Genomic DNA, 27157 nt, shown 5'->3' on the forward strand with positions numbered 1-27157 from the left:
CTAAGTAATGGATGATTTTTACAAAAATCTGAATATTACATCTTCATGTATAAACAGCCAAATCTGCGACTTTTATGAATTCATACTGTTATTATGATCTTTAAAAATAGAATTGTTTGGTAAAACACAGTTTTAAAAACTTATTTCATGTAGGAATCAGGTCACATTTACATGCTCAAAGGACTGAATAATCTAACTATGGGCATGTAGTGAACTACTTGTATAATGGTTTATACATTTGGAAAGGAAACAACATCATCAGTAAAGATAAAGATAATTCTTTAAAGTTGTCACTAAACAACGGCCCCCTCTACTCACAATTAAGTCTAGAGCAGCAACAATTAATCAATGCATTGAATAGTTGGCGGCTATTAAACCATCTGACAAAGTATCAATAGTCAGCGGGGATAGAGTTGCATGTGTGACAGGTAAACTACTTTCCCCTCCCAAACACCGCTCTCGCACAGTGAGCGTGCGGCGGGGCGGCGCCTCCGCACAGGTAGGCGGAAGTCGGTCCTTGTTTGTCCGCAGGTGAGCGGCGCTGAAAGAAGACAGCGACCCATCGAAGGCGAAGTGTCGGCGGAGAGCTGTCAGAAATGACTTTAATACCGCTTTAACGCCAATGTGATCGAAGGGGACAACAGAATACACCATGGTGAATCTAGGTGAGTTGAATCTCATGGGAGCCTCGGTGGAGCGACAGGTATGTGGTCGGTCGTGTTGCGTGCTGAAGTTTTTAGGCGTGGTCTGCTGTTGTTAACGGGGCTTTTCCGCGGTTTTCTCGACAGAACTCATTGTGATCTCTCTTTTTGTGTGTGTGTGTTTAATATTTAGTGATGATATTTAATTGTTAAGCCCTACACAGGTGTAGTCTAACTGGTTTGGAGTTTCACTAAAATGCAAGTAAAACTTTTTGGGTAGTTATTGGCTTAGGTAGAACTCATGACTCTGACCTTTTCATAGGTCAGCTGTGGACACAGTATATTAGTATGTGTCCCATACTGTATGGTATATCATTATTAGTGAACCTAAGCAAGTGAGAGTCAGATATCACCAAGCAGAATCAGAGTCATGCTGTCCCCATCAGATAAAAACAAAGTTAGATAAATAAGGAAGTTGTGTAGTTGATGTATATATATTCATTGCATTAATATGAAAATACTACGCATGTTATAGAGTATTTGTTCAGGGCTGAACATTACAACAACATGTAGTTCTGTCTTCTTGAATGGCAGCAGACATTAGACCAACAATATTATGACCAAAAACATGGCGTCACACAGATCACAGTTGTGTGTTACTACCTGATGCCCTAAGGCCTGGTAAGTGTGGTCGAGAATGTTCAGACACCCCACCCAAAGCTTTGTCCCGTTTGGTTCAGGAGGGGCTCACATAGTCTTCGGGTGGGTGCTTCACCTTTTTAACTCAGGGAAAAGGAACAACACAGTGTAACGTAAACCCCCCCCCTCCTCTCTCTGAGGTGTCACCGCAGCTGCAGCACTTTGCAGCATGCAGGTGATGAGATCTTCTTCTCTGCAGGGGTCGGAGATAATTGTGGTAATCAACTTATTCTCAAGCATGAACTAGCAGCCGCTTCCTTTCTGAAACCACAACACTGCAGTGAAGTCAGTTCTCACACAGGGTTCACACTGATCACATTTAATACATCTGCAACATCTGCACGCAAGAATTTCTCTGTGGATACTAAATTGGTTCCTGCGGGATGAGTGGCATGTACTTTAGGCTGACCATATGGACTGTTGTACACACAATGCACTAAATTAGTTATTTATCATTGCTTTTATTTTGCCAACGGTCTTGGTGCCTTAAGTTGACCAGGATATGAGGTCAACATCTTTTTTCTTCCTCTAGGAGTATGCTCTGCCAGCCTCAAGGACAACAAGGCCCTGATGAAGATTGGGCTGGCGCTCGTGCTCGTGGGCCATGTCAATTTCCTTCTTGGAGCACTGGTGCATGGCGCTGTGCTCAGGCACATCAACGTGCACACTCAGGCCCGGACCATGGTGTACGCCATCTCTAATGTCATTGCCATTGTGGCAGGCTTGGTGGTAAGTGTTGGGACGTGCACATGTCCAGGCAAACGTCACGTACTGGTCGCATTGGTGTGCCTTCATTTAGCACATTTCCTTTCTTAACGAATCATGAAAGTGACTGTAAACAGCACTGCATTTGTTCAAAGGCAACTGTGTACACACATTGTTGATATTTGTTAAAAAAGTATTTTCATTGGCTAAATGATTTCGTGTCTCCTGGAGCCCTGATGTGAAACGGTTTACATCAAACCCTGATTCCAAATATGTTGGGATGTTGTGCAAAATGTAAATGAAACAAACAGAATGTAATCATTTGTCAATCCTTTTTTTTTCCCATTCTCCATAAGATCAATAGAAAACAGTGCGAAGACTGTAGAATATATATTTAATGCCTCCTCAACTTTTTATATGTTTCTATATTTTATTTATCTATATATTTTAATTTTTACTCTGAATTTGAAGCCAGCATCACGTTTCAAACAAGTTAGGGCCGGGCAAGAAAAGACTATCATTGACTATCACAAACAAGCTTTTTTTTAAATAGTTTTACAGTTTCACATCTCCTTTGAACTTGGGTTTATAGGTTTCACCTAGAAGAGTTTGCTGCTGAAAACTCCTCATTTGACCATGACGCAGTGTAAAATTAAATTAGGTCAATACATGTAAATATTTAATCTTCAAGTCACAGTATTTTGACTGATGTAGTGTATTATCTATCTGTGAATTAAACATCTGTCCCTTTTTTTTTTTTCTTTTTGGTGTTTGTGTTTGCCTTCAGGGAATAGTCAGCGGAATAACGGCCATTGTTCTGTCGAAAAACAAGAAAAGCAGGATCCTGGTAAATACTACTGCCCTCGCTCTGCTCTGACACAGCTTCTCTCTCCTCCATTCTCCTGTCAGAACTTGCGCTTTGTTTTTTTTGTTTTTTCTGAATGAGTGCCTGTGTGTAGAGACACAGAAGTGGATGATAAGTAACACTACATGCACGTCCAGAATTCATTCAAATACCGGAACCATCTTGGATTTCCACGTTCCCACACTACTTCCCTCTTGCATCTACTTAACATTTAAAAGCAGGTAATATTTTGGCATACAACATTAAGGGTTGTCAGTTTACATTTAACAGCATTCTCGTGTCATGTTGTGCTTGCAGCAGTGGGTCTTGCTGGTCTTCAGCTTCCTGTCAGGTCTCCTGGCGGTTGCCTCCACCGTGGGCCTGTCAGTTTCTATGATCAAAGCTATCATGAACAAAGGCTGGAGCCTGCTAACACACTGCACGCATGATGTCAGCTCCTCTTCCAGCATCACATATGAATGCCCCTTTGACCCCACCCGGATCTATGTAAGTTGGATATATAATTATTTATCCACTTGCAGTGTGGATCTTGACTTGAATTAATGGAGATTTCTCACCTTCTGTTTTGTCGACAGGGGACCACAATCATCCTGTGGGTGCCTCTCATCTTGATGTCCATAATGGAAACGGTGTTCTCCTTCCGCTGCTTTGCTGTCTGTACTGTTTTCCTTTACCTCTGTCCGTGCAGGAGGAGGCCATCCCGGGCTAGGAGGGTAAGATCACTGACTCTACTACATCTGGATCATATGTCAAATGCTGTGTTTGTGCCTGTAGTGTGGTAGAGCACTAGTTGCTTTGTCATACTTTGTAATAAATTGCATGTAATTTCGGCTTGAATGACTTGAAACCAGGGCGGCTGTAGCTCAGTGGGTAGAGCAGGCGACTAGTGATCGGAAGGTTGCTGGTTTGGCTCCAGCTCCGGGCAGGGCTGAGCTGCATGTCGAAGTGTCCTTGAGCAAGATACTGAACCCCACATTGGACCCCACACTCAGTGAGGGCCCTGTGATGAGCAGGGAGTACCCTGCCCTCGCCCTGAGACAAGGCTGGGATTGTCTCCAGCAGCAACATCCCGCAACCCCATGGAAAGGGATAAGCGGTTACGGATAATGACATGACATGACATGACTTGAAACTACTTACCTGAACATGTCTGACAGTGATGTACACGGTTTCAAAGGAGCAAAAACAAAAAGAACAAAAGTGAATTTCTCAAACCTCTCAAAACAGAACTGAAAGATCCATAATCCAAACAGTGAAATGAACACTGTATTGTAACCTTGATTTGCTAAAGAAGTGTATTTTTATAGGACAAATCAGCACCTTTTTACAAAATATAATTTTAATACAAGAAGTCCCATAGCAGAACTATGATATGATTTAATCAAGCCAGTGTTGTAACGTTAAACTGACCTGGCTTCATATATTCACAAATAGCAATGTGACATTGAATTTAATACAGACAAAGAGAAACCAGTGGTGTAGACCTGCTGACAAGGAAGACTTGAATAGAGCAGTGTGGTAACTGTGTCTCTTGTCTTATGCTGTCTGTGTACATGGCATCACGTCACGACTTGATCTTGAAACTGAAAAAGCATGTGTCATTAACAGTGGCTCAGTTTATGTCCCATCACTGGATTTGACAACACAAAGGTATATAAAAAATAAATGTGTTAAGTATATTAATTGTTATGTTTTTCAAGCCTTGCATTAAGAATAAAACTATTATTTAAAACAAAAAGTCAAGATACTTTTCATATTACTAGCAGTTTTTATCCAGCTGGCTTTATGAACAGGCACCATTGTGGTCAAGGGCTTAACCTTCACCATGTTTAAATATGGTGTATAAAATATGCAAACTGAAATTCACAGTACATTGTATGTGTTATCTGATAGGAAGTCTTTTCATTCTTGTCACAGTTCTCACACAAATGTAGTAAAACAGCTGACAATGAAATTTGGCAGTCACAAGTTCAGGCTGTCCAGATATCTAACACTGCTACTGTATACTTGAGAGACATATAAGATATTCTATATACTACACTGCTCACAAAAATTAAAGGGACACTTTTTTTATTGGGCCTGGCATGAAATCAGTTAAACCTGTCTGATAATTTTCTGGTTGGTTAAGCAGCTGAGGGCATCGTTAATCACTTTCAGCTGTATTGGTGTTCAACAACAGGTGCACCACAGTGGCAACAATTAGAAAACCCTCAAAACAGGACTGGTTTTACATGTGGAGGTCATTTCAAGTTTCTCCCTCTTGATCTTTTTTGGCGGATTTTTCACTCATGCTGGTTTTGGCTTGAGTAATTATCTCTACTGGCAGTATGAGGCGATTCCTTAACCCTACAGAAGTTGCACAGGTTGTCCAACTTCTCCAGGATGGCACATCCACACGTGCTGCAGCAAGAAGGTTTAATGTGTCTCCCAGCACAATCTCCAGAACATGGAGATTTCAGGAGACTGGTGGTTATTCTCAGAGAGTTGGACAGGGCCGTAGAAGGTCCTCAAGCCATCAGCAAGACCGATACCTGCTCCTTTGTGCAAGGCGGAACAGGCTGAGCACTGCTCGTGCCCTACAGAGTGACCTCCAGAGGGCCACTGGTGTGAATGTCTCTACCCAAACAATCAGGAACAGACTTCATGAAGGTGGCCTGAGGGCCCGACGTCCTGTAGTGGGCCCTGTGCTCACTGCCCAGCACCGTGGAGCTCGACTGGCATTTGCTGAAGAACACCAGAATTGGCAAGTCCGCCACTGGCGCCCTGTACTTTTCACAGACGAGAGCAGGTTCACCCTGAGCACCTGTGATAGACGTGAAAGAGTCTGGAGAAGACAAGGAGAACGTTATGCTGCCTGCAACGTCGTTCAACATGACAGGTTTGGTGGTGGGTCAGTGATAGTCTGGGGAGGCATATCCATGGAGGGACGCACAGACCTCTACTGCCTAGGAAATGGTTCTCTGACTGCCATAAGGTATCGAGATGAAATCCTTCAACCCATTGTCAGACCCTACGCTGGTGCAGTAGGTCCTGGTTTCCTCCTAATGCACGACAATGCCCGGCCTCATGTGGCAAGAGTATGCAGGCAGTAACTGGAGGATGAAGGAATTGAAACAATTGAATGGCCTTCACGATCCCCTGACTTAAACCCAATAGAACATCTGTGGGACATTATGTTTCGGTCCATTAGGCGCCGCCAGGTTGCTCCTCAGACTGTACAACAGCTCAGGGATGCCCTCACACAGATCTGGGAGGAAATGCCACAAGACACCATCCGTCGTCTCATTAGGAGCATGCCGCGACGTTGTCAAGCATGCATACAAGCTCGTGGGGGCACAAGATACTGAAAAGCATTTTGAGTTGCAGAAATTAAGTTTTTGAAAAAATTGACTAGCCTGCCACATTTTCATTTCACTCTGATTTTAGGGTGTCTACACAATTGAGCCCTCTGTAGGCTGAAAACTTTTATTTCCATTAAAAGACTTGGCATCCTTTTGTTCCTAAGACATTGCCCTGTCGTTATTTGTATAGATATCCAACTTCATATTGAGATCTGATGTATCTAATGTGTTTCTTTAAAGTGCTCCTTTAATTTTTGTGAGCTGTGTGTGTGTGTGTGTGTGTGTGTGTGTGTGTGTGTGTGTGTGTGTGTGTATATATATAGTATGTGTGTATGTATGTATTTAGCATGAACCTGGCTGGAGCATTCAGGATCAAAATTCAAGCTAGCATCTCTTTCATGAAATTCTAATTGATGTTTTTGTTTTAGGTGCGTATCGAGAGACCTGTTGATATCCAATCATTGCCTCCAGCACAAGATCCAGAGAGTGATGCTCAGGATGAGCAGGCAGAGCAGGATGAACTGCTGGACTCTGTCACTGCAGTGGAGCAGAGTGAATGGCTCTGACACAGCTAAACCTAATGAGATAGGTTGCAAACGGCTGGGCTTAGTGAGATAAGACTTCATCTGCGAGGCTGTTTTCAGTGCGTCTGTTACATTAAATGTCTGAAGAACACATCCACAGGACTTGAGCCAGCAGAGAGACTGCCGTTTCATTTCCGTCTGTATCAAAAGGAGGATTTTCTTCTTCCAAGACACTGCTGTTGGTTTGATAATCAGATGTTGTTTGCGTATGTTGGTATCGTCTTAAAATACAAAGAGCTGTTACCTGTATGTTGAAATTAAAATGAATTCTTTTCAAAATGTTGGCTAATAATTTAATCATACCAGACATAATGTTTTGTAATTTTATCTTAAACTCAACTTTACAGAATAAAGCTACATTGATTCTACTGTGTGTAGAAAGTGGGGTCAACACACACCAGGATCTGTCAGATTTAAATGACATTTGCAAGTTCTCATGTGGAACACTTTTACTTAATCTTCAGAATACAAATATATATACACACACAAATTGTATTTTTCTTGCTTCCTGTTTTACACCGAGAACTAGTGGACATTTGTGTCCAATTTCGGCGGAATCAAGAAGCCTGATAAATGTGTCTGTGTGACAAATGTGTGCGTAAATTTTCAATATAGTGAGGCAGGAGTGCAGAAAATTTTGCACAAATGTCTATGCATCACTAAAGGGCACATACTAAATAACATTCTAAAATATAAGACTCTAATACTCTTTGACATGTAAATGTATTCAGGTCCATACACAACCCTCTTAACCACTGCTGAAGACCTTATGGAAGCAAGACCAGTGACACAAATGTATTACAGAAAAGTTTCTATTGTATAAACATGCTTCAACTACATACTCAAAGACAGGAGAAACATGGGACTGAAAGACAACAGTAGCCAAAATATCTGATTTAAATAAATTAAATCCATCAGATATATAAAAGCATACGTGTACTAAGTCATTTTACAGAGTTGTCCACAAGGGAAAAGCAAATGTGGTAGCATAAAAAGATGAAGGATAAAAAAAATGAGAAAGCATACAAAAACAATACTCAAAAACACTGACTGACTTCAGTCCATAAACGGCAAGGTTGAAAAGGTGTCCTAGAAAATTATGTTAAAGTTCCCTGTCCGATTTGTGAGGGATTGGGGTCTCGTTAAAAAGGTACAGTCCTTCATGGAGGTCCACAGCAGCAGCCTGGACAGATGGTTTATCCACGAAATGTTGCACAAAGATCCGCCCTGATCAGTTGCATGGCTGCTGAGGACTTCAAGGTGTCTTGGACTCCTCCTTAGGCCTATAGGAAGGACCCAGAGAGGAAAATATTGACCCTCACAATAAGCCACTTCCTGGACAACACTGTAATTGAGGTGTACTGTGTTTTCTCACTTTGAGGTGTCCATTTTCTCCTCTTCTGGCACCTTCTCTTCTTCTTTTACTTCTAAACAAGACAAAAAGTCACAGCAATTGTAACACTAAATCCTTGTATTAAATAGGACGATTTGACTGAAAACAAGATCTCTATGTTGCGAAATGACATGAGCAGTGAGATGAAAATGAGAAAAAAAATGAATAGATACCTTTTGTTTCCTCCTCACCTTTCTTCTCCTTTTCTTCTCCCTCTTTCTCTCCTTCAGTTTTGGCTCTCTTGACTTTCTTGAAGCTGGCTGCATTTCTGCGGCCTCCTTCGCCTTCATCCTCCGAGTCAGAGAACTCCTCCTCACACGCTATCCTCTTGTCATGAGCACGGACTGAACATTAAAAGAGGACAGGGTTAAGTTAAAACATTGAACTCTACTGTTCCTAGAAAGCTGTGACTGTGTGAGAGGTTCTTACTGGAGATGCGTTTGTTAGGGTCGTCCTCCTCCTCATCTCCACTGTCCTCCTGTACAGCATCCTCAGGGATGGCCTGCATCTGAACTCCTGGGGCATGGGGCAGCATACGCAGGTTCTCAAACAGGCGCTGCCTAGAAAGCAAAACACAGGGTGAACATATTGATGACTAACTAGTTGAAACCATAAACAACCTGAGATATGAACCTGTATCTACAACATGGCCTAGTTCTCTACCTATTAATCACAACACAAAAAGTCAAGGTGCTGAAACTACTGAACAATGACTCGGATGCAGCTGAGAAATATATATTATGCAACCATAATAAAAGATTCAGGACAAACAAAGCAAAATTCAATGGCACCATTTCGTGCACTCACTTGATCTTCTCCAGGTAATCGTTGGTGTTCTGATTGGTCATGTTGGAGGGGCTGATGTGCAGCTTGAAGTCTGGTCCAAAGTACTCAAAGTAGTCATTGTATGGGAGCTCTGTTGAATTGAATGAACATTACACGCAATGTCATTATATAATCAATTACTTGTCAACTAATAAATAAATTACCAAAAACCATCAGTCAAAATCCCCTCACTCCTGCTTCTTAAGTGCAAATATTTCCTGTTTTCTTTACCCCTCTATGACAGTACACCGAATATCTCTGGGTGCAAGAAAAAACAATATATTTGAGGATGTAATCTTGGGCTTTCGGAAATAAAAAAAAGAATCTGACATTTTAAAGACCAGAGAAAATAAACACATTGTCAAATACAAATAATGGTTACTTGCAGCACTATATGCAATTACTTGTTTCTAAAAAGTTAAGAAAAGGTATGAAAGAAATGAAAAAACAAGTTGTTACAGCCAAGACATATCTTCACATTGCTATTCATATTCAGCACTGTGGGCATGACGCCTCACCGTTGGGGATGGAGGTATCAAGGGCTACAGCAGTCTCGTACGTCCAGCAGCGAGCCACATTACGGATGGTGTAGCCGCCTCCACCCAGCATCAGCAGTGGCAGGTTGAAGCTCTTCATGTACTCCACACACTTGGCATGGCCTGAGCACACAGCAAGTACAAATATTACATTAGGAGAAAATTCTCTTTTTTCTTAGTTCAACTTTACTGAAGATAGTTGTGCCATCAGGGTAGAAATGTTTTGTTATCTTACCTTTAATGGTGAGGTTAAAGCAACCGAGCCTGTCTCCTGACAGAGAGTCAGCTCCACACTGCAGGACCACTGCACTGGGCTGGTACATCTCCATCACTTTGGCCATGATCTACACAAACGACAACATTCACTCACTCAAATGCTTCTGTCCATGAAGCTACCAATCATCACAGTCTGCAAGGTCCTTGTTTATTAACTTACCGGTTTGAATATGGCTTCATATGACTCATCGTCAATCCCATCCCTCAGTGGGTAATTCACAGCATAGTATTTACCCTTCCCAGCACCAATATCCTGCAGAGAACAAAGCAAATGTCAACTCACTGTTCCTGATGATGATGTGACTTTTAGCTGTCAAGTAGCTTCCAAGGCTTACCCTCAGGTCGCCTGTGCCAGGGAAGTACTCCCCATATTTGTGGAAGGAAACGGTCATAACGCGGTCTGTGGTGTAGAAAGCCTCCTCCACGCCATCCCCATGATGGATGTCAATATCTATGTAGAGAACTCTCTGGTGGTATCTGGAAAGAGGGGAGGGTGCCTTTAAGTCCTCAAACTTTTTGATCTCACTTGTGTATACAGAAATATTCCTAAATTATACATTTGTTGGTGCCTAAAGAAAATAAGTATCATCCACTCATGCAAAGCAAAACATGATGTGGTTTTTGTACTCACTTCAGTAACTCCAGAATGGCCAGTACGATGTCGTTGACATAGCAAAACCCTGAGGCCTCAGACTTCTTGGCGTGATGCAGGCCTCCAGCCCAGTTGATAGCAATGTCTGTCTGCTGTTTGTTCAGCTTCACGGCGCCAGCTGAAGCACAGTGAGGAAGTGACAGTTAGCAGCCTTCTTACAATGAACAGATTTAACAATTTGGGTGATTAAAGCATAAATTTACCAACAGAGCCCCCTCCTGAGAGCTGGCAGAACTCGAATAAACCATCAAACACTGGACAGTCCTCTCCCACATTAACTGTAGGGCAAGGGCAGAAAGATAATCAGGCACTGAACACAAAACTTTTCGCACACAAACCAACTCTCTGACCAAAACTTACATCTCTGCATCTGTTTGCTGTACTCTGACATGTTGTCTGGTCGGATTGAACGCAGGAATTTGATGTAATCATCGCTGTGATACTTGGTCATTTCCTCTCCGCTGGCTTTGTGTGGACGCTAAAACAAAAAAAGGACAAATTAGTGCCTGAGACACACAAGAAACGGGTCGGAAATTTAACTGAGACACACCATGACTGTAATTCAACATACATATATCTCCATCTTTCTGTAGAGCCCATAATTGAGCAACAGGTTGTGAGTCATGCGGATTCGGTGAGGCTTCATGGGGTGCCCCTGACCATAGTAGTAATTTCCAACATCACCTGAAATATAAACAGATAAAAACACACCACGTTGGATCATTTATTCATCAGATTCGCAAAATGATTCGATCTAAATGTGGAGCAGACAGTAAACGCTCTGACGTAACAATGTTTCAGTGCGGAAGCGATTCGTGCATCGAAAAGGTGGCGAAGGAAATCACCAGTATCCTCACGCACAACTTATGATCCCGAAACCGGACTTCTCAGCTAAAATGTTTAAATCAAAACGCCTCCACGGGACTGTAAAAGTACAAAGCTGCGACTAAAGGGTGGCGCTTTGTTACAAGCAGCAACTGAAGTAGAACAAAACACTGTTCCGAGCGAAATTACGGAGCACGGGAGGGAGCGAGACGAGCCATTTTAATGTTAGCTTAGTGTTGACGTTAATTGCGGTGACAATGAAGTAGCTGCTCGTATCCCCTTTGTTAGCTCTCAAGCTAGTGACGATAACTAATCAAGTTAAAGTGCCAACATCTGGTAGAAAAACGCATGAAATTGTATTTTAAGATAAACCGGCGCGTTTAGGTAAGCCGAGCAAATACTCTCGGGGCAGTAATACTCTGTGTGGACTCTTGTGTTGTGAAAAGAGCCGCCTGCTACTCAAGCTAGCTAGGTTAGCTAACGTGCCAGGTTAGCAAGAGGTGAAATAAGCTGCAACCTTTTGCGAGCCCAAAGTGGCGCTTTTCATTCAATAGTGCGTCCGCCGACTGAAGTGCAATTCTACTCACCGTCATAGTAGTAGCAAACTTTTTTCTTTGTTCCTTGGGAAGTAAGCGCCATTTTAGTGCTCTTTGGCTGCCTTTCACCGCACACCGCAAGAGACAACAGCGACCAGAGGCGGATAGTTTGTATCGCGTCCAATCAATGAGGTGTGATGTGAGCTGCTTCCAGCAGGGGGCAACACCGCTGCGGCCTGCCCCACACTGAGGACTGTGACGTTGTGTTGTTTTTACACGATGAAAATCCATTGCCTCAGTTTATTCTAATTAAATAGCAAAACCACAATTTTAAAACTTTAACTTAAAAGATTAGGAGTATCATCAAAAGTAGACCGAGAATGGTAAACATCACGTTAAGCAGCCAAATGTTTCCTGTAGTATTACATTATTATATATTTTCTGATTAAAGGGTTAAATTCGTCAAAAAATGACAATTCAGACGCTATCTACTCTGCCCCCCTGCCAACAAAGTCAGGTGAAGTCTTGTAGTCCAGAAAAAAAACCCAACTTGTTTTAAATCTAGGTGTATAACGTAAAAGTAAAGGTCTCCAGAAGCCCCAAGATCCCAAATTGATTTGAAAAGATGTTATTTTTATACCGCTGTTGATCTTGTGCACCCACTTCAGACAGGGTTTGTACTGATGCCTTCAGCGTAGCAGCTAGCAGAGATTTCATCTTAAAAAGGGTATGAATAAGTTTTCAAATCAATTTAGGATCTTTGGGCTTGGGGGGACTTGTATTACCTTGGAGGAGCTGTTCATGTTTTTTTCTAGTTGTTTTTTTATGTTTTCAAATAAGTCCCCTTCTAACTCTATTTTCCTGTGACGCTCCAAAATTACTTTGTGGAGTATGTAGGTTTCAAATTAATTTAGATTTTTGGGTGAACACATCCTTTAATAACTGATGCAGTAATGCCCAAGCTGTCAAGGAGGAAATAATTCAACCTACTTATAGTTATAGGGCTTTCTTGTTAAATCTGTGGTTATGCATTGTATTTGATAAAACTCTTAAGTTTTTAAATATGAATCTTAAAGTATCTTAGTAAATCCAACCATTAAATAAATATAGCATGTCATCATATTTGGCTCTGAAATGTGGTGTATATTTTGATGAAGATGATAAAGTAAAAAGAAATTATGCATGAAAAGTGCAAGTACTGCAAAATTGCATATTATTTGAGCATTTCTGCACATTATGAAACATATCACACAGTACATGCGGGCTGATTGTGCTTCATCGTAGCTTAAGGGAGTGGTGATGGGTTTTGCTTTATTCAGTATAACATCACACAACAACCATGTAAAGACTTTTTTTTTTTTTTACTGTAGGTAGAACAATTTGAAAACACTGGTTAAACTGCACAGGCAAGACATGGCGGAAGCAGTTTGACAATATTTACATCTTAATAATAAGCACCAGGAGAGCAGCTACATGTTCAGCTACATCAGACAGTTCCCAGCTGGCTCCACAGGGTGCTTCAGGTTCCACATGTGACTGTATTGTATCGAAGAGGCCATTTCAGTATGCAGACACAAAGTACTCTTATTTGCAAAATCTCAGTAACAAACAAACAAACAAAAAAAAATATAATCCAGCCTCCACTTTCACAGGATAGGCCTTTAGTTTGAGTATATTTGTTGCATGTCTTTATGTCTCTCTGCCCCATCAAGGCTATTCCTGGTACTGCCTCTCTGTGGCGGTGAAGAAGTCCTCCAGAACGCTCCTCAGGTACTCGAAGGTGGGCCTGTCGTCTGGGTTTTCCCTCCAGCACAAGCACATGATGTTGTAAAGCCCCTCTGGACAGTTGTCCGGCCTCGGCATCCTGTAGTTCCTCTCCAGGTTCTGGATTACCTCTGGGTTGGACATACCTGAACAACAGGTAGGTAACATGGAGAGTAGATCATGGATATGATGTCTTTAGTTAGAATCTATGCTGGACTTGTAATGTGTTGATTTTAGAGAATCATTTACGAAATGTTCAAATAAATAATAGTAGTGGGGTAAAAGTACAATATTTGCCTCCAAATTGTGAGTGTCAAAATCAAGTAGCAGAACATGTAAATATTGCAGTAATGTACAAGTACCTCAAAATTGTGCCTCGGTGTACTTATTTGAAATTCGTAAGTGGTATGAGTACACTGAATGAGTATTTACCAGGGTAAGGAATGCGTCCGTATGTCACTATTTCAGTCAGGAGGATGCCAAACGACCACACATCTGATTTTATGGAAAAGGTGCCATAGTTAATAGCTTCTGGGGCAGTCCATTTGATGGGGAACTTTGCACCTATGAACACAGGGGCAGACAAAACAAACATAAAAACTTGATGGAGCTGCTGCAAAGATTTTCATCATGCTTCAATGACTGGGAAGCAATTGATGTCTTTCCTTGCCAAATATGCTCAAACAAAAACGTAACTGTAATAAGACAAATAATATTTGCTATGTGTCATATGAGTAATCTCTACAAGGTTCAGTTACCTTCTCTCGCTGTGTATTCGTTGTCCTCAATCAGTCTTGCTAGTCCAAAGTCGGCAATCTTACAGATGAGTTCATGAGACACCAGAATGTTGGCTGCTCTCAGGTCTCGATGGATGTAATTTTTAGCCTCAATAAAGGCCATTCCATCAGCCACCTGCAGGGGACAGCACATCATCAGAAAAGCCCTACGGTGTGTGAGTGTGTGTGTTCAAGCAGGAAAGTGTGAGTGACATGCCTATGACTTGGTATTGTGTGTAATATATGTGTGTGTGTTGGACATAAAAACGAAAAAAGATGCCCAAACCAGGGAGTTTACCACTTCCTCGGGTCAGTTCTTATACCCTTTACCTCCACACTCCACCCACATACTCCACCCAGGTACACAGCTGTGGCTGCTCTACTTCCTCATATGTAAAGCTGCAGTCCTGCTTTTACCTTACTGTAAGACAGACTGGCTGATTTATCCTGTGACTGTGTTTCTGATTTAATCATGCCATGTGAGTCATTTCCTCACTTGTAGCCCACAGGGGTAAATTCATCACACACATGCACTTGGCTGCTGGTGTGAGAGGCCTTTCAGGTAATTCCTGATGATTTCAACTGAAACCACCACCCACTCTTAATAAGCACCTGTGTGATTGGTGGTGCAGTGTGTGTGTTCAAACATGAACCTCTTTATGTTTTGCTGGGTCAGTGGTGCACATTTCAGACACAAGAATCTCTCACATAGGTCCGACTGGCCCTGGGGGTCTTGTCAGAAATGTGAGATGTACATATGCGGGCGATTCGTAACTCATAAACTAAGTTTGTATTTCATGACCGTTGTCATGACTCCCCATTCATCTGATTTGACGCCTCTTTAGTCTCATTTTCTCTCATCTCACCAAGGTGTGAATCAGTCGATGAATTTGTAGGTGTCATCACGTCATTAATGGTTAAAAAAAAAATGTACGGTCCATTACATAAAGGTTAGAGTGATCTGCCAAGCACTTTTACTGAAAATGTTAGCAGTGCACGACGACTGACTCTGAAAGCATCTTTCTGTAAAATATGTTCACCACAAAGCCATGTATGAACCCTGCGCCAAGCTCGAAGGCGTCAGAGAATCTGCCCACTCCGGATGAAGAATATTCTCTCTTGGTAAACTTCAGTCTGTCTTCCTGTGGTTGCGTTTCCATTCCCACACCCACAACACATGTAAGTCAGAGTTCCTATAGCCACTGACATGTACCATTTCGAGAAGTAGATGTGGTAATGATTAGTGCTTGACATTTCGGGAAATATGTTAATTCACTTTGTTGTTGAAGATAATTGATCATACAACTTTCATGTCTGCAGCTAGCAAAAAAATGAAGCTTGAGCCAGTCGCTGTTAGATTACCATACGTGACAGCTGTATCTTCTTATCTCACTATGTAGGGAAAAAATAAGAGACAAGCATACTTCACAAAATGTCAAACTATCATGTCAACTTGCAGTCCATTCAAACCCCATGCATATACATCTGGCTTATCTGACCCAATTAGTCATATCAGGCTGGAAAATGTCATAATTGCAACATGAACTTATTACTACACAATCACGGCAAGACAAAGTCAAAGAAATTAAGCGGAAAATCGCCAACATGCATTCGGTTTCAGGTTTTGTCACCCACGTCCTGATTATGGCAGCTTTAGCTGAGCCTGCACCTTGGTGAATACATAAAACATGCCGCATGGCATGCACCCACACCCATCCAGCTCTGCTGATGTTACAAGACAAGACTAGCGTTGAATATAAGCCTTGTCACAGAAGCAGCCACTGCTTTCTGTGAGGATCACGGCAAGAGAAAAGGAAGTGAAAGAGAAAATGAAAGGGAATTTGATAAATGTTATGAAAGGAGTATAGACACAGAAGAAGAAGAAAAAAATAGAGGTGTCTTGCCTGAGATGCCATGTCTATCAGGGTGTTCATGGGCAAACTGCTTCCATCCGTTGTTTTCAGGTAATCCACAAGGCTACCTGTGAAAATGACAGTTATTTCTCTTCAGAAAAGAAATTCTTATGGTCTAATTATGTCAACCCCAACATGTGGTTGAAACAAAAACAGGTCAACTAGCTTACCGCCACCAGTATGTGCTGATTACTACAGATGCATGCACTTGTTTATTACTGTATCTGAGGGTTCTACATACAGAGGGTCACAAGTGCAATATGTAAGAATGTTAGTTTAAAACATTCATGAATTAAGTCACGTTACAGCACTAACCAGTAACCCCCAGGCCTGAAAACCTCATTCTCCCAGCGGCCCACATCTCCAGGGCTCACAGCACTCACCTGATTATCTGACAGGCTAGTTGAACTGACGAGCTAACAGTAGCTACACTCACAGACATATGAAAAGAATACAGTACTTTGGTGATGTGCTTCCTCTATTTGGTGGGACTATGCATTCCAGGTGGCCAATTCTTATGTATTGTACCTTTAAGCTACAAATATAAGCAACAGTAATTGCAATGCCCTGATAGCCAACAGACATAAATAGATGGAGTTGGATCAGAATAGCAGTTTTTCCAAATCAGGGAACATAACACAGTGAGGAAGTGCACACAGTCAGGTTGATGCATCGTCTCTCTGACAGCTGACTTTGTGTTGGGTTTGATTAGCGCAGAACAATACCTCTGCACGCCAGCCAGCCAAGTCAAACCAAAGGAAATACTTTAAGAGGAATGACTGTGCCAGGAAAGAGGAGGCCTATGCTCCTCTGCTTAAGTCCGGAAGACTGCTTTTGAAGTCTGAGAGCCAGAGGACGACTCTTTGTCAAGGTCACAAAGGGAAGCTGGGATGACACGCCTGTTATTTTCCATCTTTGTTGTCTTCGATAATAAAAAAAAAAGGGGACAAATTGAAAAGACGGGAACTCTGAGCCATCCTTTCTCTTGACAACAGAGACGACGATTGTGTCCTGTCCACACGTAGATCCCAGACAAAGAGGCAGCTTCATGTAGCGCCATTGCTGGTGGTTTACAGGCCACACATACAAGATTGTACAAAGGCACTCCATTCAATTCAGCTGTAAGGCAGCTGCTGTGTTTGTGACAGCATCTCTCCATGCATTTTGTTATTGTTCCTCCCAGTGAGAAAGAACAACAGCAACGTTTGGGCTTAAAGCGAGACCTGTATTGCATCACTTCCATTTGGCTGCCATTTTACTACTCACATTTGTGATTCACAGTAATTCCACGTGTATTTTGTTATCTAGTAAGGCCGGGGAAACTATGAAGAAGCAGTGGAGGGATGCTGAACAGACTGCCACTGTGGAAGCCGGTTTACTACCACAACTGATATTTCTGTCCATGTGTTTTCCAGTTTCTGTGGATGCATGTGCCCAGCGCTTACTTTGGAAGGTAGCCAGGTCTCATCAGGGCTGAACAATAACCTTGTGATTCACCCTCTCCTCTTTTAACACCCCCTCGTCCCAGACGGGCCAGGAGAGACTTCCCCTCTGCGGGTAAACAACAGTAACCTGTCTGGAGGGTCTTGGGAAAAGAAGTGAGAGTTCATGTTTGCTTTGAGACTTTTAGCACAGAGCGGCGAATACAAGGGGCTCATGAGGAGAAGCTGAAAATAGCCTATCAGAAGGTGGGCCACTTCAGTGGAGCAGAGCAGAGCAGAGCAGCATGCTTTGGCTGGCAAGGCTTACGGCTTAATCTGCCTTATTTGAGTTTGCTCGCACAGCTCGATTCGCTTAAAATCTCATATCGTTTATCAAATACAAACAAATAAGAAGGCAGCTGTGATCAAAAAGCTCATTCAACAAAGTCACTAAAGTGTAGTAACACTATGACTCATATAACAGGGTGAAACACATTGGGCAGCTTAGCCTTTTGTTTCAGCATGCGCTTTTGGCACCCAGAGTCCGATAACGGATCAACGTGTTTGATCCTGACTACAAACGGTTTTCTTTGTCTTTGCTCTGGGCACAGAGCTCGCCCTGATGATACCATCTTTGGTGTTCAGCGTAACGGAGCGGGAGATTAAGGAAATGATCACTGCAGACATGCTTAGACATATTTAGATGACTAAACTGAACTGGAACAAACTGGTGAGATCACTCGAGCGAATCTTTTTAATTCATGTCCAATTAAGCATAACTTTCAGGGAAACACCGTGGGACATGATGTTTATTTTCTTTTGATGCTTTCAGTGATATCTGGAATCTCCTCTAAATGGTTGGCGTGATTACTAAAAACTGTAACGAGACGGGGTATTTCTACTCACCATTTTCCATGTACTCCGTGACGATATAGATTGGCTCCTGGGTGACGACAGCAAAGAGGCGGACGAGGCGTGGATGCTGCAAGTTCTTCATCATGTTCGCCTCTGCCAGGAAGGCTTCCACTGACATTGTACCCATCTTCAGGTTTTTAATTGCCACCTTCCGGTCATTGTTGTAGACACCTGGAAATGTACATGTGAACATCACTGGGTTACTGAAAGGCAAATTCTCACATACTGCACCTTCGAGGCTAACATCAGTATGCTTGCATGCATGATTACAGTGCTCACATGCTGAGGTATACTGGACCATGCTGCCATTTAGCTTAGCGTGTAAGCATGCTAACATTTGCTGAGTAGCACCAAACTTAGTCGTAAACCAAAGAATTGGACTAATCTGAATAATCACTTGGTAATGTTGATAAAGGAAAATGGATTTACACAATTATTATAATTACGTAAGATTAGAGGGACTTGAGGGTAGAATGCAACATGAACACCACTTGTTTAGTCTCTTTTGTGGTGATGGGAATCAAATTGCCCAACAAATTTGACATAAGTTTTGAAAAATGTCAATTCATATGTGCACTTCACATCACCTCTGCACTGATTGATTAAAAAAAATGATGCTTGTCATTGAGTTGCATGAGTTGCCGTTTGTTTTGGCATTTCATCTTGACAGGAAATGGGTCAAGAGTTGTTGAGAAATTTTGCTGCAAAACCACAATCAACCTCAGGATGATGCTAGAGGAAGTGCTGGGGAATCACTGAAGTCGGTAGGATTTATTGAATATTTGTACCAATTTTGTGCCAGTTCATCAAGTAGATGTTGAGATATTTTATTAGATGTATGAAAACAAAGACCTTCTGGTTATGCTAAACAAACAGGCAGAGGACTCAGAAAGTAATTGGGATTCATCCTCTGGGGACCATGAATATCTATACCAATTTTAAAAGCAATCCACCAATTGATTGTTGAGTTGATTTACTACACCTTTGCAGCTTTGTGTTGTTGCTAGAAAAGAAAGTCAGTAGGCCTCATCAGTAAGGAAGTTACTTCAGTCGGGACTAAAACAGTGGACCAACTGAGATACATACCAAATAGAGCCATCCTGTGAGCAGGATTAAAATGTTTTGTGTACATGGTTAAATACACTGCGTTTGATGTAAAAGTACACCAGGAAAATGCCCATCTCAGCTTGTAAGGATCATAAGTTGTGACTAAATTTGTGCTAAACTAACAAAGATCCATATGACTCTCATGCAAACACGATCTCATTCCAGCTCCGGTACATTAACACTCCTGTATCAGGTTTCTTCTTCAGCCTTAAAACCCTGTGAACATCTCACACCATGCGCGAGGGTTAGCTATACTGGAAACAAATTATGATCACTATTCAAAGCACGGAGTCTCCATGTCTTTTATCTACTATGGAAATCTTCTCGATATGAAATATGGTTGTCACATATTTTCACGTTATCTGACAAGAGTAAACACTACAGAGTTAAATGACAGACACTCCCATTATTCAAGTGCGTCCAGTGTTTGGACGAGGACAAAGAAACAAATGCAGTGCCCAGGCTACATGCAAGGAGATACTGTAAATAAAAGTGGCTGTGAAATGAGGACATAGAGCTCCATGGTTGGCAATGTTTAGCTCTAATACAGTGGTTTGTTTGGCATGCTGAATTGTGCTGGCAAATGTGGATGGAAAACAGTAAGAGGGTTGTGGTTCGGATTATTTCAGTGGATAACCTTCTAAACAAAACATTTTCCCTTCTTGTTTACCTCAATATTCCACTATGACAACAGACGTTCATGCAACTATTGTAAAGAGACAATTCCTCTGATTCGGGAGCTCATTTTAAAGGAAGGTTCAAATAGTTCTAGTGTTGCTGTGCAGGGATAAAACCTCACATCATTCTCCAGTTAACCAGCTATACAAGCCTACAATTAAGGCTGCGTGGAGGAAACTGTTCTGCATACACTGCAGAAAAAATCCCCTGGCAAATGGCTTGCTAGCAGACACACATTCAAACCCACAGCTTGACAACTGAGCAACTGGGCTTTGTACATGTGATGTATTTTTGCAAAACGGTTGTACAAAATGGACAAAATGAACACTTAAGTGATTGAACTTAAAGGGGCTATTCAACCCAAAATCGAGTGCACCTAGAGATATCTGCCTTCTCTTCAAAATTATGGAAAAAGATGAGAGTCAGTTTGTGGCACTCAAAATGAAATACTCTTTCCAGAAATCATGACCTGTCACTCACCCATCCAGACCTCTCCAAACTGTCCCGCTCCGAGCCTGCGCTCCAGCTTCAGGGACTCTCTGGGAATCTCCCACTCGTCCTGCCACCAGGGCTTCTGCGGCGCCCTAGACTGACACGGCTTCATCAGCTTTGTGCACAGCCCATCTGCATCACCTGGATGGTGAGTGAGGAGACATGTTTGAAATTGCTCAGGTAAAGACCAACCCATTAAGCTCGATTAATCCCCTCGAGAGGCTGCACGCACGTGAGTGATGCTGGACTAGCTCCTTCAGCGAGTTAAAGGATATCTTGGCTGTGATGTAGAAGCCGCCGTTGTCCATGTTGCGGATTCTGTAGTGCTTGACTCCCTCGCCGGTGTTGTGGTCCAAGTCCCTGATCGATAAGGAGTATGAGCCTGAGAAAAAGAGGAAGCATGATCGAGTGTGAGAAGATTTCATATTTCACATAAAATCATTTGTGTAGCATTTTAACATTGTTTAAAGATACATTTCTAATTATATTTCGGTAGCACAGGAGGAAACTCAATCAGACTTAACACTTATTTCATTCTGCAGCTAACCGAATGGTTCATATTTTAGAAACGCTGCCAGTAATAACAAGAACGAAAAATTGAGGTTCCAAGTCATTTTCTCAAGTATTATCTCACTTGTATGATTCTATGAAATGCTATAGGAAGGACCTTTAAGCAAATGTGATAGACCATACTTGTGTATACTGCTGATAAACAACCTTGTGAAACAGAGTATGTGTAGATTGGGTAGGAGTCAATCACCTGGGGTCGTCTCACTCTCTCGAATCAGGAAGGAGCCCAGCGTATTCCCGGGAGCCAGGAGGAGCCTCATGGCTTCGTTTCTAGAGATGTTCTTAAAGAACCACCTGCAGCACAAACACACAACATGCTTCATGCTTTGAGCTAACCACTTCCTTTCCACTCTGGGACACAGCATGAATTTTGTGAGATGGTGTATAGGTTAAGTCACATGGTGCTGAGAGCGGTATCGTTATGTTTCCTGTATGACGTACGGTTCAGTCTCCACTGTGGTCATTGCAACAAAGTTGTATGGGATGTAGCCTTGCTGGCCTGTGGTGAGAGACTCTGCCAGATACCACTCAGGATCCTCCCTGGGTGTTAAAAGAGACAGCAGTACATGAGCACAGTTTCAGTCAGCCCCTTCAGGCAAAAGGAGTCTTTGTAAAGAAAATGATTGTCGCACCAAGTGTGTAGAGCACTAAATTCTTTCACTTTGATTAAAGGATATGTAAGAATTGGCCGCTAACAATTTTCAATTATCAAAAACAACTTGAGGTCAGCATATCATCAGAGTAGCTGCTGATAACTCTATTTGGCTAGTTTACCACTGCATTTGGTGGTCTAGACTGGGAGCTCAGAGCACCGGGTGAATATTGGTGTTTACACGGCCAGCACACAAGTTTTGGACTGGGATGGGACGAGGCTAACTGGATTGCATGCTAACTTCAGTGGATATCTCTGCCACACAATATATCAACACCATAACATCAAAAGTTGCATTTTTTCACACCATTTTTAATTGGTTTTTGAATGTCTCAAATATAAATTCATACTGCACCATTAAAGCTACTACAAGGGGGGAAAAAAATCATTTTTGGTTGATTCTGGTGGCCCCCTTTGGACAAAAGATGATGAGGGTGAGACACAGTAAATGTTTATAATATTTATTGTTTTATGCCCAAGGAACACAGATTTTTTTTACCTAAATTTATACTGAGATTACCTTGTGAAAACATAAACAAAACACAAACATGAACAAAAGACATGATCTTGTAGTTCAAATAAAACCAAACAAATCATTCCTCCTAAGCTTTTTCACATTTCTAGACTAACTTTTGATTTATTGAAAATTAGAATAAGAAAAAAAAAGATAGTTGCATTTTTCTTCATAGTGCCTTACCAAAGTGTTTTAGAGCTAAACAATTAGCCCTGCAGATCTGTACTGTCAGCACAACATGTACCTTTTTTTCCTGTATTTAGGTGTATTTGTGTGTTACAGGAGTATAGAGGCAGGGAACATGGGGCGAGAGCAGGAGGGAGTTAACATTCAGTAAGACCCCACTCAGAAAGGTGATGACATGATCTGTGCCTTAGGCTGCGAGGCCTCCGTGAAGACTCAGGTTCGATTCTTGGAGCGGTAAATGATAGCTAACATAACTGGCAAGCATGCACAGGGGGTTATCTTGCTGTGTATGTAGCGGTCCTACACACTTAGAGTAACTTTCAGGTGTTATGGTTGGTCTGAAAACATTATGTAAAATGATTTTTTTCTTTTTTTTTCTTTTTTTTAACCATGGTTTACTCTATATAAATCAGCAGCTTACTTGTTGATGATCTTGAGTTTGTCTCCCTTCTCAAAGCCCAGGTCACCATCATGGTTGGGTTCATAACTGTAAATGGCCACCACGAGGTTGTCTGCAAGAGGAATATTGTATGCTTGAGTTAAAATTCCTTCTAACTATGTATTCATATTTTGACAAATCACTTTTGCCAAGCATGGTAAATGGAGAGAGTTTGTGATGGTTAGATCATTTTGATCAGGTGGCTGGACGTGAGGCGTACAGAATCAGAAACTCGTGACTCTCCAACAACATACTAATGTATAATACTGTGTTTTCCCCAACGTCGCACTTTTCTTGTGTGACAAATAGACATTCCCAGTTTAATTTGCTTTTAAAGACATTTGCATCAAATTGTTTTCCTTTGATTTCCATGATTACTGATGTACTTTGTTTCCAAGTACAAGCTACAAAGAATTCCAGCATACAGTGATTAGCTTTTTTAACTTCAAGATTGAAATATAATACTACAACCACAGACTGATATGAGACACCGGGGGATACAGTGAAAGCAATAAACGGAAATGTTTCCAGGAAATTGGTGGGAAAAAGGGAAAACGCTGTGTGGGTAAAATAGAAAAGGCTTACACAAAATTTAAGGGGTGAGAAGTTAAAAGATTTGAAACAGACAATACATGGTGATGTAAAACATACTTACACATAAATACACATTAATTTGATTTTGGTGTAAAGGACAAAATCAAAAGCATTTGAAAATGTCTTTCAGTTTTTGTAATATAATTTCTCTATATATTCAATAATACCTTCCAGAAAATCTTAAAGCTCTGCGTGGAACTGGACTCGAATAATTGTATTGTACGAGAGGCACACGCACAAACACATGACGGAAAATACACTGTCTCACCTGGTAAAGGAGATGTGGGGGGCGAATGGTTTGATGGCTGAAAGGGAATCAGCTGGTCTGTGTACTGGTGAGGGAAAAACAAGAGTAGACCCAGAATTCAACTTTCCGTGGAAAAATGAAAGCTATGTGCATTTCTGCTCTATTGCACAGATCTCGTCGCTAAAACCATCAACAGTTTTCTCCCAGACGAAGTGTCTCGATGTATTGTGGCACACACAGGTGGTTTTCTCCTTCATTTCTAATCTAATGGGTCATCTAACTCATGGAGAGGAAACAAACAACACTGAGAGAGTAATTGCCCTGCCATTTAATCAGACACAAACAAAAGACAGCTTCCCTTGCAATCATGGATGTTGTGAAACTTTTCTGGATTAATAGCGGATTTTACTTTATATTTTTCTCAGTTATGTTTACCTAATTCACACAAATTGAAATGAATTGTGGGAAATGTGCGCACACCCTCTCACTTAACTGAAAACACCTTGCGTATTTCCTTGTGTATATTTTTATAGTGGGGTCACTCACATTCAACCACACAAACAACCAAAACCCACCCATGTCAATGTCATTAACACACCACAAGGTAAAACGTGCTGCCCCTGTTAAACAAAAAAAAAAAAAACCCAAAACACGTCATATAGAAAATGTGTGTAGACACTCACTGGATTGCATGACTGAGGAGCTATGGGACAGTTGCAGTGTTCACAGATTTCATCCAAGTTCTCGATCCACTCGCTGTCTGAGTAGTCCGAACTGCAGTTACATCCCATCTTTCCTGCAATTTAGAGGTTCAAGCTGTCTTTTAAAAGGTCGAGAATATGAATTGGAGTGTTTAAAAAAAAAAAAAAGACAATTGCTTATTTTTTTTTATTGCAAATAATTCTCTATCAGAAGTGTTTTATTTTTGACCGACAAACAAATGTCTCCCATACCAATCCAAAGGCAATTTTTATCAAAGAACAAGCTAATACTCTTAGCAAAATAATGTTATTTTCCACAAATCATTTTTAGATTTCATGGTTGCATTTTAAGGTTTGCGGGCGAAGGACGCTTCAAGAAAATGTTTTCATTTCAGATAACTGCTTGAATCGGATGTGCCGGAGGGCCTCGCCTCAAAATGGAGGCTTTACGGTGAATGGAGCTGGAAACTTAGAGCCGAATAATAATAATAAGCTTCCTTTTTTTGACACTGTATAAACATTTACAGAACCCTAATATAAAATCACATGCTGACCTGCAACAAACGACTACCTTGTTTCCACAACTTTCAGTGTCGCAATACTCAGGTGGTTACATGTTCGAATTCTAACTGAGACTTGAATATCAGGCTTTACCAAAGTCCACAAAGACTAATCTTGAATAATCCAACGTCTGCACGTGCTCCACACTGTGTTTTGCACTGGTGCCCTGTACGAACTGGTTTTCTCAAGATCACTTGGCTCCCATTGGGCCACTCATGGAACAGGGTCAGTGGGCTAATCGCAGCAGTCGTCTGTCCCAAGGGCGCAGAGCCATGAGAAAAAACTGAGGAGGCCTGACCCGGCAGCAACAACACACCACTGTACTGAGACCCGAGGAGCAAATCAGCGGAGGATCACCAGAAGTTCTTTTGGAATGATCAGCACTCCTACGCCTGCAAGTGAGCACTCAGGGAGTCACACAAACAAAGTCAGCATTTTCCACTGAGGGGCTACCCTCTCCTTTTTGTGATCTGCAGCTTGAAGGCCATTCCAAACAAATAACGAAGATTGTCACTGTTTGCAAAGTATTATGGGTATTGAGAAAATAAGTTAATGTTCGAGAAGCTTGTGGGCTAAAACTAAATGTTTTCAAAAGACATCTGAACCCAACAAAACAAGAAACATTTACACAAAAAAGACTTTTATGTGTATTTATTTATTTATTTATTTTTTGCTGTTGTATCAATTTCATCACAATTTGAGGTTTGACTTTCCAATTTTGTACTTCACATCTTGATTAATAATTATAATAATGTTTTTTTTAACAAAGGTGACGATGACACAACCAGTACCTGAAGTTATGTTAATTTGCTAGTTTTTATATTAGATCATATCAAAGAAAAATATGTATTTTTGGCAATTGGCCATCACTTCTGGGTGTGGGCATATCCTGCTCGTTATGTCAGCTTTCAAAGTACAATGTATTTCACAAAAATGTCGAAAGATCAATCCTTTGGTCTACTCTAATCAACCCCTCTGCTTTACGTAATGTATTTTATGTAACAAATATGATAGTCTTATCTACCGCTATCACAGTCTTTTCTTTCTCCATTTTTAACAATGTAACACCGATCAAATCACGAGTTTGAAACCTACCTCTTGAAGTATGAGTTTTCTCTTCAAGCGTCCAGTAATATCAGATTTCAAGCACCGCCATAGAGATATTCTGCATTTAAAAGTGCTTGCGTTTGTTAGCAGTATTTGAGTTTTTCACCACCGGAGCCTGGGTGTGAAGATGTCATCATCCGCTTCTCTTATTGCTGATATGTGTCTGTTCACACACACGCAAACGCAGAGCGCAGAGGAGTGGAGGAGAGCAGCCCAGAGAACTTCCTGTCGTTGAAAGGTTGAGGGGTTGCTCTGCAGGCTTCTAACAGGTGCTTTACCATGCAGCTGTGTGTGCGCAGAGCAAGGGGAACGTCATGGGCTCCATGGTTAACGGGTCAGGACGGCGCCTCTCCCGAAGATGTAAATGTTCCAATACAGTTAGACAAGGAGGGCAGGAGACACTGGTGGGGTTGTGTTTGTGTATGTTCGAGCTGCTCTTGTGTGTAACAGTTGTTAGTCTGTGACATTTAAAGGTGAGGAACACCGTCAGGGTTGAGGTGGCGGGCCAGGGTTATCCAGAAGCAGTGATGGAATGTAACTAATTACATGTACTCAGGTTCTGTGCTTAAGTACAACTTTCAGGTACTTTGAGGCACTATTTAAATTTTCTGCCACTTCATACTTCCATTCCAGCACATTTGG

At 41.6% G+C, this 27157-nt stretch overlaps 3 protein-coding genes and 1 long non-coding RNA gene across 6 annotated transcripts; 2 read left to right on the forward strand and 2 right to left on the reverse strand.

Moving 5' to 3' along the window:
• Positions 1–352: 352 nt before the first annotated feature.
• Positions 353–7057, forward strand: tmem54a (transmembrane protein 54a). The gene is made up of 6 exons (XM_037125556.1): positions 353–665; positions 1873–2069; positions 2833–2892; positions 3208–3396; positions 3486–3623; positions 6680–7057. The coding sequence occupies exons 1-6, from the start codon at positions 653–655 to the stop codon at positions 6815–6817; spliced, it is 735 nt and encodes a 244-aa protein (XP_036981451.1). The 5' UTR covers positions 353–652; the 3' UTR covers positions 6818–7057.
• Positions 7058–7631: 574 nt separating this feature from the next.
• On the reverse strand, positions 7632–12084 carry LOC119034492 (probable histone deacetylase 1-B). 2 transcript variants are annotated; one of them, XM_037125555.1, is made up of 14 exons: positions 11930–12084; positions 11089–11201; positions 10878–10995; positions 10721–10795; positions 10497–10635; positions 10201–10342; positions 10026–10118; positions 9825–9933; positions 9572–9712; positions 9036–9144; positions 8658–8788; positions 8420–8572; positions 8211–8262; positions 7632–8118 (listed from the first exon to the last, which is right to left on the reverse strand). In XM_037125555.1, exons 1-14 carry the CDS (start codon positions 11979–11981, stop codon positions 8091–8093), a joined length of 1455 nt encoding a protein of 484 aa, XP_036981450.1. In that variant the 5' UTR covers positions 11982–12084; the 3' UTR covers positions 7632–8090. The 2 variants fall into 2 exon arrangements, with proteins under 2 accessions (XP_036981450.1, XP_036981449.1); XM_037125554.1 differs by having other exon boundaries at positions 8402–8572.
• On the forward strand, positions 11379–18822 carry LOC119034494. 2 transcript variants are annotated; one of them, XR_005079574.1, is made up of 3 exons: positions 11379–11726; positions 13591–13799; positions 18688–18822. It is a non-coding gene; the product is annotated as an uncharacterized LOC119034494 (long non-coding RNA). The 2 variants fall into 2 exon arrangements; XR_005079575.1 differs by lacking the exon at positions 11379–11726 and adding an exon at positions 11946–12070.
• On the reverse strand, positions 13221–26683 carry lck (LCK proto-oncogene, Src family tyrosine kinase). The gene is made up of 13 exons (XM_037125552.1): positions 26504–26683; positions 24830–24942; positions 24168–24231; positions 23288–23378; positions 21956–22054; positions 21705–21808; positions 21177–21326; positions 20933–21085; positions 18659–18838; positions 16323–16399; positions 14401–14554; positions 14075–14206; positions 13221–13788 (listed from the first exon to the last, which is right to left on the reverse strand). The coding sequence occupies exons 2-13, from the start codon at positions 24935–24937 to the stop codon at positions 13592–13594; spliced, it is 1509 nt and encodes a 502-aa protein (XP_036981447.1). The 5' UTR covers positions 24938–24942; positions 26504–26683; the 3' UTR covers positions 13221–13591.
• Between the last annotated feature and the right edge of the window lie 474 nt (positions 26684–27157).

The sequence above is a fragment of the Acanthopagrus latus genome, chromosome 16 (genome assembly GCF_904848185.1).
Source record: "Acanthopagrus latus isolate v.2019 chromosome 16, fAcaLat1.1, whole genome shotgun sequence".
NCBI lineage: Eukaryota > Metazoa > Chordata > Actinopteri > Spariformes > Sparidae > Acanthopagrus > Acanthopagrus latus.

Excerpts from the sequence above, each read along its gene's own strand:
- tmem54a (XM_037125556.1), top strand. Across the intron at positions 2,893-3,207 it reads ACAAGAAAAGCAGGATCCTG|CAGTGGGTCTTGCTGGTCTT; the intron begins GTAAATACTACT and ends TTGTGCTTGCAG. Across the intron at positions 3,624-6,679 it reads GGCCATCCCGGGCTAGGAGG|GTGCGTATCGAGAGACCTGT; the intron begins GTAAGATCACTG and ends TTTTTGTTTTAG.
- LOC119034492 (XM_037125554.1), bottom strand. The coding sequence starts at position 11,981 with ATGGCGCTTACTTCCCAAGGAACAAAGAAAAAAGTTTGCTACTACTAT. Across the intron at positions 8,573-8,657 it reads CCCTAACAAACGCATCTCCA|TCCGTGCTCATGACAAGAGG; the intron begins GTAAGAACCTCT and ends TTTAATGTTCAG. Across the intron at positions 8,263-8,401 it reads AGGTGAGGAGGAAACAAAAG|AAGTAAAAGAAGAAGAGAAG; the intron begins GTATCTATTCAT and ends TGTCTTGTTTAG.
- lck (XM_037125552.1), bottom strand. The coding sequence starts at position 24,937 with ATGGGATGTAACTGCAGTTCGGACTACTCAGACAGCGAGTGGATCGAG. Across the intron at positions 23,379-24,167 it reads CCCCACATCTCCTTTACCAG|ACAACCTCGTGGTGGCCATT; the intron begins GTGAGACAGTGT and ends TTCCTCTTGCAG. Across the intron at positions 14,207-14,400 it reads CGAATACACAGCGAGAGAAG|GTGCAAAGTTCCCCATCAAA; the intron begins GTAACTGAACCT and ends CTGTGTTCATAG.